This window comes from Pseudophryne corroboree, chromosome 6 (assembly GCF_028390025.1).
Source record: "Pseudophryne corroboree isolate aPseCor3 chromosome 6, aPseCor3.hap2, whole genome shotgun sequence".
Lineage (NCBI taxonomy): Eukaryota > Metazoa > Chordata > Amphibia > Anura > Myobatrachidae > Pseudophryne > Pseudophryne corroboree.
This window is the reverse complement of record NC_086449.1, coordinates 675,529,753-675,542,847: the sequence shown is the minus strand read 5'-3', so window position 1 is coordinate 675,542,847 and position 13,095 is coordinate 675,529,753. Positions and strand designations below refer to the sequence as shown.

The following is a 13,095-nucleotide window of genomic DNA, read 5'->3' as shown; positions in this document are numbered from 1 at the left end:
GGTGCACGGTTGTGGTCAGATTGATCTCACTTCTACATATCCATATATAGGTGATTTTCAGTCACAAATTGTGTAGTCAGATTATTACCATGTCTGTGAGCGGCAAAAATGACAAGGAGAATTTATCAGGCACACCTACATCCCTAACATGCTTATCTTGTAAAACAGGGTTAATTGGTATGAACCAGTTGGTCACTTATGAGGGGTTGTGTGCAAACTGTTTTGCTTTTCAGCAAAGTAAAAAACAGGATTTGGTTCAACAACCAGCAGAGCCACCATGGAATATGTTTGCAAAGACTTTGTCTTCAATAGCGGACAGGTTAACTCCGGCAGCACCACCCCAGGGGTTAGGTTACACTATTAACCCATACATGCAGCTCTCTTCCTACGGCTTGGTTCCAGTAGCCTCTACAAGTAACCAAGAGACAGGTAAGACAAAGACAGATGCGTCTATGTGGCAGACTACACAAGATGATACAACAGATGATGATACAGTATATTCAAATACTCCGTATGATGATCACTCGCAGAGTTTTAGTTCAGAGGATGTAGCTGAACTTATTGACGCTGTGAAGGCTGTTCTCTCTTTGGAAGAGCCAGCCAAGATGGTGTTAAAGTCTAAAGCACCTGTGTTTAAACGAACAAAGTCAGTTAAAACTGAATTCCCAGCGTCAGATGAGCTGACGGAAATGATGGAAGAATCTTGGGCGACACCCAGTAAAAAGTATAAGATTTCAAAAAGATGGGACTCTTATTATCCATTTCCAGCTGCGGATTGTTCGAAAAGAGAAGTTCCTCCGAAAGTAGATGCACATGCACTGCGACTTGTGCATAAATCTGCTTTATCTATGTCATCTACCTCACTAAATGATGTCACAGACAGAAGGGTAGATAGCTTCTTGAAAAATGTATTTTCTCACGTAGGAGCAGTGGTAAGACCTGCTATGGCTTCGGCCTGGATAGCAAAGGCAATGGGCGAATGGATAGAGGAACTAGAGAATGGCCGCACTTCTCCTAATAGGGAGCAAGAGTATCATTTAAGCTGTTTCAGCAATCTGCCCAATACTTGGAAGAAGCAGCAATTGATATGGGTACAGTTGCTTCTAAAGCTTCAGCCTTGACAATAGCCGCTCGTAGATCAGTTTGGCTATGTACCTGGAAAGCAGATGCGGAATCCAAGAAAGAATTGGAAGCATTGCCTTTCATTGGTAATATATTGTTTGGAAAACAATTGTCTGATATCCTAGAATCAGAGGCTGAATCAAAGAAGGTCAGATTTCCGGCTAGTTATAACCCTAAGACTAAGGGTTCAAAGTTTCGCCATTTCGATGGCAAAGCAAAAGCTAAAGAGCAGTCTAAGCAACACCAGTGCAATAGATCGGCCAGGGGTAGGAATCAATGGGCTAGTAGAAAGCCAGCTTCCAAGCCTGAACAGAAACCATCAGCCTGAAGAGACAGGCCTCCGCCTGGAGGATTCCAGGGTTGGGGGCCGACTCCTTCATTTTGCACACATATGGCAAAAGTCGACAACAGATGCTTGGGTGCAGAAGGTGGTATCTCAGGGGTATGGGTTCCCATTCAGGAGGCAGCCTCCTCAAAGATTTTTTTGCACCAGCCCGTCTTGTATAGAGTTGAAGGCCAATGCCCTGCAAGAAGCAGTCCAAAAATTACTGCAGTCAGGTGTGATTGTCCCAGTACCTCCATCACAAAGGGGACAGGGGTTTTACTTCAATCTATTTCTGATTCAGAAACCAAATGGGTCATTTCGAACAATTCTCAATCTCAAAATGTTAAACAAATACATTTGGATTCCAAGGTTCCACATGGAGACATTACGTTCCATAATGTTGGCTATGGAACCGGGAGATTACCTGGTATCTCTGGATGTACAGGATGCTTACCTACATGTGCCTATAGCACTGTCTCATCAGTGTTACCTCAGGTTTGCCATCCTCCAGGAACATTTTCAGTTCCAAGCCTTGCCCTTTGGGCTAGCAACAGCACCCAGGGTGTTTACCAAGATTATGGTATTTATGGCGGCTTATCTCCGCAAGCAGGGGATAAGGATATTCCCATACCTAGACGACCTGTTAATCCTAGCACATTTGCAGTAGTTACTTTTGAGCCATCTTCAACAGACAATAGTTTGTTTACATAGGCTCATAAATTAGGAAAAGTCGTCTGTATCCGTCACAGCGGATGGTTCATTTGGGGGCCATATTGGATTCAGGTCTACAGAAAGTTTTCTTACCAGAGAAAGATAGTCAAGGTGCAGGTCATGGTTCAGGAAGCGTTGCACACCCAGACAATGTCAGCCCATGCAGCAATGCGATTGTTGAGTATGATGGTATCAACCTTCGACATGGTGGAATATGCACAATTCCACTCCAGACCGTTACAGCACCTTATTCTGACCAAATGGAACGGAAATCATCAGACAATAAAAAAGCAGATGATAAAGTTTCCAGTAAACGTAAAAAGGTCTCTAGCATGGTGGCTGCAGACAAACCATTTAAACAAGGGGAGATCCTTTTGGAGAAAAGAATGGCAAGTCCTGACAACAGATTCCAGTCTGCAAGGCTGGGGGTGTGGTATTCGGAAGCCTTTGGTTCCAGGGAAAATGGACCGTAAAAGAAAGTCGCCTGCCAATAAATCTGTTGGAAATAAGGGCCATTTATATGGCTCTAGTTCAGGCAAAGGACAGTCTGCAAGGAAGACCGGTCCAGATTCGCTAAGACAATGCGACAGCAGTAGCGTACCTCAATCAACAAGGAGGAACTCACAGCAAAAGATTGAGGGAGGAAGTAACTCCCATTCTAAGATGGGCAGAACGCCATCTCCCAGCATTGTCGGCAGTGTTTGTCCCAGGTGTACTGAACTGGGAAGCAGATTTTCTCATTCGACACACCATTCAGGAAGCCGAATGGGCATTACACCCAGAAGTGTTTCAGACAATAGCGAACAGATGGGGTCTACCGGAGATTGATCTCATGGCGTCTCGTCTAAACAACAAAGTTCCGAGGTACGGATCAAGAACAAAGGATCCCGTAGCGGTCCTTGTAGACGCACTGTCAGTGAATTGGAAATTTCATCTGGCATATCTGTTCCCTTCAATCTCTCTGTTACCCAGAGTAGTGAGAAAAATAAAGCAAGCAAAAGGAGTAATAATTCTAATAGCTCCAGCTTGGCCAAGAAGGCATTGGTACACAGATCTATTGAGAATGTTCGCTGAAGCACCGATACTGCTCCCTCAACGTCCAGATCTGCTAATGCAGGGTCCTTGTTGTCATAGTCATCTAGATCGTCTGTCTTTGACGGCGTGGCTGTTGAAACATCTATCTTAGAAGCTAGAGGATTTTCAGAACAAGTAATTCAAACTATGCTTAAAGCAAGAAAGCCTTCTTCAGCTCGTGTGTATCATAGAATATGGCAAGCCTATATGCATTGGTGTACTGAAAAAAGTTTGAATCCAAGATCTTTTAAAGTATCCAGGATTTTGGATTTCCTTCAAGCAGGATTGGATAAAGGTTTGAAAGTAGCTTCCTTGAGAGTTCAAGTATCAGCATTAACTGTATTGTTTCAGAGAAAGATTGCTGATTTACAGGATGTACGTACTTTCTTTCAGGGAGTTGTACATATTCAACCTCCATTTGTTCCTCCTGCAGCTCCCTGGGATTTGAATTGAGTTCTTAAATTCCTCCAGGGACCTACTTTTGAACCACTTAAGAGAGCAGATCTTAAATGGTTAACGGCTAAAGTACTTTTTCTACTGGCAATGGCGTCAGCCAGAAGAGTGTCAGATTTAGGAGCGTTATCGTGTAAGTCTCCTTTCCTACGTTTTTTTCCAGACAGAGCAGTTCTCAGAACTAGATCTGGTTATCTTCCGAAGGTGGTTTCAAAGTTTCACCTTAATGAAGAGATTGTAGTCCCAGCTTTTCAGGTATCGGGACTATCGATGGACGTAGTCCGAGCTTTAAGAATCTACATAGATTGTACTAGTGCCATCAGAAAAACAGATTCTCTCTTCATCCTCTATGGATTTCATAGAAGAGGAAGGCCTGCTAGTAAACAGACGCTGACAAGATGCTCCGAATGGTAATATCAGAAGCTTATTCTCATGCAGATCTCCCTACTCCAGCTAATGTCTTTTCTCACTCTACACGTAAGGTAGGTCCTTCATGGGCAGCACAACAGGGTGCTTCAGCAGAACAGATTTGTAAGGCAGCCACATGGTCTTCCATAAACACATTCATCATACATTATTCCTTGGATACTTTTGCCTCTCATGATGCAGACTTCGGGCGAAAGGTCCTCCTGTGTAATCGGGAGCGTCCCCACCACTAAAACTGGCTTTGGGAATCCCAATGTTATCCTGTGGATAACCTGTGGACCCAGCCAGAGAAATAGACGTTATGGTAAGAACTTACTGTTGATAACATAATTTCTCTTATGTCCACAGGTATCCACAGAGGTCCCACCCTGACGCACCTGATTTGAGGATCTTTACAATCACTAAAACCTCTTCCCTCTTGTATGGAAGGGTGTGCATGTGTGTTCTTATCGCCTAAATAGGTTTCTACCTGATGCTCCTGCCTAATCGCTGTGGAAAGATCTGATTTGACTGAGTCAGTGGGCGGGATTATATGGTGAAGCCCCGATGCATCCTGGAAGGCCAGAAAGCTTGTGACCGTTTGGTGCCATTTCCGCTGTCGCTCCGGCATATCCCAATGTTATCCTGTGGATACCTGTGGACCCAGCCAGAGAAATGAATTCTAGCCAGAGAGAGAGAGAGAATCCCCTTCCTTCCCAGGAAATTATATCTTGCATGTTGCAGCCATGGAGAAGACAACATTCTCTCTATTATAGGGGACACGTCTCTGGGCAGGTCACCATATGGTCATTTAGATGAGAACAACTCTTAAAACATTTATCATTGCACTGCACATATCCTCAAGATGCTGTACTGAAGCCTTTACTGCTCTCTTCTAAAAATAGTTTTTTTTTTAAGCTTCTTTTCTATTTACAACCAGAGCAATTCACATTAGTATTTAGCACCAAAAGTGAGCTTTTGCCCTATGAGATTAAAATATGTGCCCTGGGAAAAATGCCCCATCTCCTCCTTCGGTCCCCTCAATCTGTTTTTGTTGACAAAATAGAGTCAACCACTTATTATTTTACTTCAATGGGAGACATTCAATTGTTAGCGCTTACCATAACGTCTATTTTGCAGCCGCTAGTACTTGAGACTGCTCAATTAGATTTAATGGAAGGGGCGGATCATCCGATGTGCTGTGGTGTTTATGTTAGAAAAAGTTTTCTATTAAACTGAGTGAGATATCTGCCTTTATTGTTTTTCTGCTAATATGAAAGTCCCAAGCATAGGTTAGAGTGCATACGTGTTTGTGAATGGTAGAGTTCTTCCCTCAGCTAAGAGTATACTTTTGAGCATAGATGTACACAAAACCGCTTCAGCATGAATGTTCTGAAATGTTTGATTTTCAACATACCATGATGTGCCTTCTAGTAGTTTTGTCATTATACATGTAGCAGACAAAGGAGGTGGGGGGGGGGGTCCCTTCCCCCTTCCCTTTCCCTTCCCTTTCCCTTCCCCCTCCCCCAACCACCACTCCCCCAACCACCACTCCCCCCTTCCCCGGTATCCACCCAGCACACTAAAAAATTGCCTGTATCCATACCTGAACCTATCTGGTAATAGAGTTTCAGAGAATTGATTACATGCGTTTGCAAAGACATGTTTAGCTGCTGTGCCAGACCAAGGCTTCTCTCCAAGAAGAAGCAGCTAAACATGTCTAAACATGTGCTGGGGGGATACCAGGTAGGGGAAAAGCCCCCCCCCCCCCTCCCCTTGTCTGCTGTTTGTCTGTGAACCCTCCCCCTTTCCTAGCAGCTGATATATAATTATCTCCAGGAATGATAGAGCAACTGCCACTGTTTGTCTGCACTATACATACACATGTTTTTATTTGTCCATTTCAAGAGCTCAGATCTGATTAAAGCAATATTTTAATATTCTGCCAGTATTAACAAAAGTATGTATTTTGCTATATATTGTTTGTAGGACTGTATTCATTTGTTCAGCACTTGTTCTCCTTCTACTACGAATGTCATTACTTATTACACTATAATATCTGTCCAGATAATGCTCCTGTGGGTGGGACGCAGCTGTGGACAGAACTTCTTGACTCAAGTTCTTGGAGTTGCAAACTACTCGGCAGTATCCCAAGACATGGTATGGATTTCCTTTTTTCCTTCGTTCCCATTTAATTAACCAAAACATTTTGACTGTTATTTGATAATGTTTTAGAACTGGGTATTTGTTGATGTAAGTTGATTACTGTGCACCTAGTTGTTTTATTTTTTATCTTCGAGATGTCCAATCTAATGATATTCTCATCCTTTGTGTGGCATGGCGTTGCAAACCCTTGCCCTTGTGTGCATGCATTAGCTCTATAAGAATTCTGTCTTCTCTGCATGTTCTTTTTATTGAAGCTTATTTGACCTTAGTAACTGTTTACTGTATTGCAGTAGTCCTAATAATCAGTGGAATGGCTGTGGCCTCAGTACAGTTAAGAAAGGTGCACTAGTGCTAGTTGGTAAGGATAGCTGGGCTTGAGATGGAGGCAAGTGTATAGAAGACCTAGGAAAGCTGTCAGCACAGGAGCTAATTCTGCCACTCAACCTAACAGTCAAGGAGCAGGATTCACTTTCAGTTTATCTACTACACATGTGGATAGCCAAACTGGAGGTACGATCGGATAAGAGTCTGGTGCTACTGGCAGATGGTTGCACATGAAGGAAGATTGCATTCAAGTCTGAACATTACCCGAATGTAATTGAATATATGTATATAATTTATTTTGTTGTCTCATATGTCATTGCTGAATCTATTTGCAGTGAAAAAGCAATTTATGTAAGGCTGGAAGAATCTTAACACTACATTTATAACTTTCTAATGCAACAGACTCAGCTGCCTGACCTGAATACCGCTGAATCTTGTAGATTGATGGCTTTTATCTCTTGGCTCAGAGAACAGAGACCTTTCTTCCCGACATTACACATAATCCGGTAAGTGAGGACCATGTAATCATGTCATAGTAATTATTACAGTGAGTATAATTTATGCATCTGTTTACACTAGGGCGTTTGGATGGATAGCTAAAGTTAATAATTTAAGTTAATAGTGACAATATGTTGTATTTATGGTTTCTGTTTAAAACAAGGGAATAAGCCCTTCAGTTGCTGTAGGACTACACGTTCCAGCATGTCTTACCACATTTTTGCTATTAAGGCATGCTAAAAATGTTGCAGGTCATGCAGGTATGTGTAGTTCAACAGCAGCTGGAGGGCCGCTTATTACCCACCCCTGATTTAAAACCTTATTTCACCATCATCCAAAGATGGAAAAACAAAAACTCCTTCCAAAATCTGACACACTCTTGCAATGTTTTCCTCTAAGGTTTGACTAAGGGTATTATTGTAAGGGAGATAACCGCTTAAGGGTAAAAGATAAACAATAAAAGTGAATACTAACAAAAACAGACCTATTCTCCAATACGTTCAGGGACAAGAATTCACTTTCTTTTCTCTCCTTTTATGTTCTACTAGCTGGAGTACCCTGCGTTGCTGCTAGCGCTGGGAGGTGCGTGTCCTGGCCGTTGCTGTGGAGCCGGGACGCCGCACCTGCTGCTGACCCCCGCCCAACGCCTAGCAACAGGCAGACGCCGGGCGCAAAGTCTCCTGGTCTCCGCCCGGTGCCTAACAACAGGCAGACGCTGGGCGCTGTGAGCCGCCAGATCCCTAGCAACGGGAACGCCGGAGGCAGACTGCGTTCCCCGTTGCTGGCTAACTAAGTACCCAGCTGTGTACAATAACGTGCAGCAGGACAGCTGCACGATATTTGCAATTAAGGAGTTTCTTCTGTGATTGGTGATTCTCTTCCTGGTCACTCCAAAACGCTGGTGATGGTTCTTACTTCTGTGTGAACGTGTGAACCTGTCAACTCGTTGGAGATCCTGCCTGTGTTGTGCTGTGACCTGGAGACTTTGACTGATCGATTCTTGACTAGATCTTGGCAGCCGGTGTTCAGGTTTTCGTGGAGTATCCATGCTAACAGTTCTTTGTTTAAATTGATATCTTTAACATCCCTGAGCATTGTTGCTCTCACTGTTTATGTGCTTATAACATCGAAGACCATTGTTGTTCTCATTATCACTCGTGCATTGGTGTCGCAGGGTTAGTTAGGTTCCCCCTTACTCACTCGCAGTCTCGGGTGGTGCCTTGACACTTAATAAGACCGGGGGGCATCGGAGTTTGGGCGGACCTAATTCGCCCATTCAAACACGGCTGCCGTGGACAGAAGAACACTAGCACCGCATGCACCATCCGACCACTAAGAGGGGTAACGGAGTCGGGTAGAGCACGAGTTGCTGCAGACATCAATTCTAGCTGCAGCTTTACCTGCGAAAACTGGAACTTCCCAGTTGTCGCATACTCCCCTGAGTTCCAGGTACTCATCCATAACAGTTTCCTGGGATTTTAAAAATGTCTGTGTGCAAAAATAAATTTAAATATTAAACACACAGTATAAATAACATTGTAGATAGCTGAATACCTGTGCTTTGCTACGGGATGAGGATGGCAATTAGAATGATAGTTGTTCGTTACTGTACGTTGGTTGAAGATCTAGTATATAGGCATATCTTGCTTTCCTGACGCACTTTGTGTAGTGGCCAGACCCCTTTTTGGTCCCCCAAGGAACCCTACTCTTCCCACTATACAACTCTTCCTGCTGCCTGCATTCCCCTCCTCACATCATGTCAGTGCCCCTGTGAAATTAATGATTTTTTTTAGTTTCTTATATAGCACAGCACGTTATGTATCTTGATATACTCTGTGCTCCTGGGGGACCGTGCTACTTCCACTATATAACTCTGTGTGTGGGTTTGTGATACCTGCATTCCCCTCCTCACATCATGTCACTGCCCCTGTCACATTCAGCCCTGTCATCACTGACATATCATGCATGTTCTGATATAGTGTGTGCTGCTGGCCCACCCTTAGGGGTGCTAGTGGTGTGTTACCCCCACAGTGTTTGTTCCCAGAGTGTAAGTCATATGTGTAGCAAGTTTGGTGTAAATTGCTCCAGACATTCCAGAGTAATGCTGTCTGCTGAAATACTCTGTGCTTCTGCCTCACCACTAGGGGTGTCTTACCCCCACAGTGTGTGTCCCCAGCTTATAAGTCATATGTGTACCAAGTTTGTTGTTAAATTGGTCCAGTCATTCGGGAGTTATGTTGTCTCCTGAAATACTCTGTGCTGATGTCCCACCGCTAGGGGTGTCTAACCCCCACAGAGTTGGTTCCCAGATTGTAAATCAGATGTGTACAAAGTTTGGTGTAAATTGCTCCAGGCCTTCCACAGTTATGCTGTCTGCTGACATACTCTGTGCTGCTATCCCATCCTAAGGGTATCTGACCCCCACAGTGTTTGTTTCCAGAGTGTAAGTCATATGTGTACCAAGTTTGCTGTAAATCGCTGCAGGCATTCCAGAGTTATGCTGTCTGCTGAAATACTCAGTGCTGCTGCCTCACCCCTAGGGGTGTCTTCCCCCCACAGTGTTTGTTGCCAGATTGTAAGGCATATGTGTACCAATTCGTGAGTACATTGCTCCAGCAATTCTGGAGTTATGCTGTCTCCTGATATACTCTGTGCTGCTGTCTCCCCCGTAGGGGTGCTATGAATTTCTTATTGTTTTAGTTGCCTCCGCCGTGTTTTAATACGCTCATATGTAAAATTTCACGATCTTCGCTTGTAAACTGTGGATTTGTATAGAAAGACAGAAGGACAAATTTTCGCTTTTATATAGTAATTACTACATTCCAACATTATGATATGATTTTTTTTTTTATCAGCAATGGTGTGATTGAGCCGTGCAGAGCAGCATATAGTCTTTTTCGTTCGACTGAGTCTGACCGGGATATTCAATTAGCCCCGTCACTAAATCCCCAATAACAGCCCCGTTTTAATCCCGAAAACGGGGTTATTTCACCTGAAAACACACAGGTTTCACTGAACCTGTGTATTTACGGGTGTAAAAGCACGTTGTACCTGTCGAGCTAATAGACTAGCCCGACTGCAGCACCCGAAGAAACATCAGGGGTTTTTACTCCCGATGTCTCTATGGGACAAAATCAATATCCCCATATATCTGGATAGGAAGCACAATGGAACTTGACCTGTAAAAAAAAAAAAAACCCCACGCCCGCTGCATCATAGCACTTTGTATACAGTCAGACTCCGTCGCGCACAGCTAAAGAAATGTTTCATATAAAATGAAGCAGTGTAGTCTCATGAAGTGGTTTTGGCGCATTGCAGTTTAGACACATTTGAGTGACAAATAGACTTGGCGCAACCCGAGTCTCACAGGACCTAGAACGCTGAGAAGGGATGTTTGCGTGTGACTTCAGCAGTAGTGTATGAGGACACATCTGTAGATTTGCCATGTTGGTCAGGTTATGTCTAATAGGTTCCTATACAGCAATTTCAGTCCCATTTCATAGTCCTATCAATTAAGTCCCACAAAACAATTGCTTGTACAAATGGTAATGTAACAAGTTTAAACTTTTGATTGATATTGCTTATTGCTGTGACTCACTGTCCTCTTTCATTCTAAGGGATGAGAGTCCTCTAAAGACAATTTTCCTTCAAAACATGATTGAAGACAGAACAGAATCGGCCTTATCATACTACGAGTTTCTCCTCCATCTCCAGCAGCAAGTGAACAAGTAATCATTTGCCCTGAGCAAGTGTGCTATAAGAAAATTCCTTTCCAACAGAACCGCATACAGTGCGCCCAGGATGCCACCACTCTGCATTATGAAGTCCATGGGCCTCATAAATTAGGATGTGAATACACTGTGATTTCAACAAAATGTATCTAATAACCACATTTGGGAAGCTGTATGTGCAAGCACACGTGCTGTCATTTTTATATGATGTGATAAGGAAAAAAAATTGAGTCCAGACACCCCCTTTGTTCTTGGTTCCTATCAGAACTGCTAATGGGCTGTTCACTAGTGTCAGATGGGCTGGAAAAGCACTACACAGAGGCCCACTCTGGCACCACATGGTTTCTCCAATATTCAGGAGGTGAAAAGACATTTAATAAATAAAGCCAGAGCTTACTTTGGAATACAGATTTATTTTTTTCCTTTTTTTTTTTTTTTCTTCTTTTTTTTTCTTCTTTGCTTTCTTTTATTATTTGCTGCTAGTTTTGAACTTAAATGAACTGAAATACAAGTTGCTGATATAAGAAACTGCTTTATACTCACATGTATATGTGTGTGTAAATGTTTTCATACATTAACAGAACATTACATATGAAAATCAAATGTATTTACAGCAGGCTATGCAAGTGATTTTCCTTACAATAATGATTCCTGTGGTGTGTTTGAGCATCACCCTGGCTTCATAGTTTACAGGAGTTAAAGTGTAGTTAAATTGCTCTCCCAAGCCTCTCGTAAAGCATGCTTATTGATCCAGCGGAATTAACTCTTTGCAAGAAACGGGAACATAACATATGTTTGTGAATATTTCAAGAAGTCCTTTGACAGAAGCCATTTGTATTTTAGCAATAGTTTTCTCCTAAGTTGTTGTAGGCAGTGATTAAAAAGAAAATGATTATTAAATGTGGCCCAAAGTTGGTGCTAAAAATCATAATAATAAATATATATATATTTATATATATATATATATATATATATATATTTATATATATATATATATATATATATATATATATATATATATATATATATATATATATATATATAGCATGCAGAAGACAAAGGCACTCAGCAGTCGTCTTGATTAAGTAAAATGCCTACACCGTTTCGGGGACTACCCCATGTGTATCGCTTGTCCCTGACGACAGGGGTAGTCCCCGAAACGGCGTAGGACCGGAATAAAGGCATTTTACTCAATCAACACAACTGCTGAGTGCCGCTGTCTTCTGCACGCTATTTGGGATCCAGCTTAGATCCACAGAGGGCACTGCAGCAAGTAACCAGATTTTCCCACTTTGAGTGCAGAGTCACACCGCTGCATATATATATATATATATATATATATATATATATAAAATAATCTCCACATCTTTATTATGTCAGTTTGTACCTCCTATAGGACCAAAGTGAGGCAGTCGGTATGGTCTTGTAATAACATTGGTTCTCACATTACTTTTCAGAAGTTTTGCAGATACTGAAACAAATATAAATGTTTTCTATTCAAACATCCACTGTTGGGAAAAAATATTGGTTGCTGCTGAGCATTGAACTAACGGTAATTCCTAACTAGGCTTATTCAATAAAATAAGGCAAAAAGCACATATATCCTTTACCATATGGCAACCAGTCGCTTGTCTGCTTTCATTAATCTTGTTTCAAACAACGCTGACCAAAGTTGAAGGGGGTAAATTAAATTGCTTTGAATGGGATAATTGTTATAGCTTGCGAGTCAAAGGCAGCCAAGAGGTGTTTTCTAATTAGCTGCAACTTTTTAATTTATATTGAGCAATTTATATTTTAAAAAAATGCTATTTCAAATCTATCAACTAAATGGCCAACATATAAAACATATTGGTATGTTACTATAGGTTATAGTAAAAAAATCCAATTGCATTATGTTGATAAATGAGATGGTAAAGCAACTCCCACATTATAGCATTTGCGGTCAACTGATTATGTTAGTTATTTGTCTAATTATGAATATTAAACACACCTCATTTTTTTTATTGCTGTGTAAACTGAGGAGCCCCATAGCCAAAAGTTAATATATTTCAGCTTAGTACCTCATTTAGTCAAAACAATATTGATCACTTTTGTTTCCCTTCCCCTTTTGTGGTTTGTCAGTATTCAGTCAACATGTTCATGCAAAGTAACTCAAAGCCATTTTGTTTCCCTTACCAATAACCATGTTTCAAGCCTAGAGTGTGGTATCAAATGCTGAAAATTACCATTCAAACTGCTGAAAACACAAGCAACAAAAAGATCCCACTTAAAAACAAAGGAGCTTGT

The 13,095-nt window shown here is 41.9% G+C and overlaps 1 protein-coding gene across 1 annotated transcript in view; it reads left to right on the top strand.

Annotated features, from left to right (window-relative positions):
* Window positions 1-12,148, top strand: part of SEC24A (SEC24 homolog A, COPII coat complex component) — a 258,735-nt gene extending 246,587 nt beyond the window's left edge. Inside the window, exons 21-23 of the mRNA XM_063928268.1 lie at window positions 6,158-6,250; window positions 6,983-7,086; window positions 10,696-12,148. Coding sequence (XP_063784338.1) covers window positions 6,158-6,250; window positions 6,983-7,086; window positions 10,696-10,810 — 312 coding nt within the window. The 3' untranslated portion in view covers window positions 10,811-12,148. The remainder of the gene's footprint in view (window positions 1-6,157; window positions 6,251-6,982; window positions 7,087-10,695) is intronic.
* The last annotated feature ends 947 nt before the right edge of the window (window positions 12,149-13,095 follow it).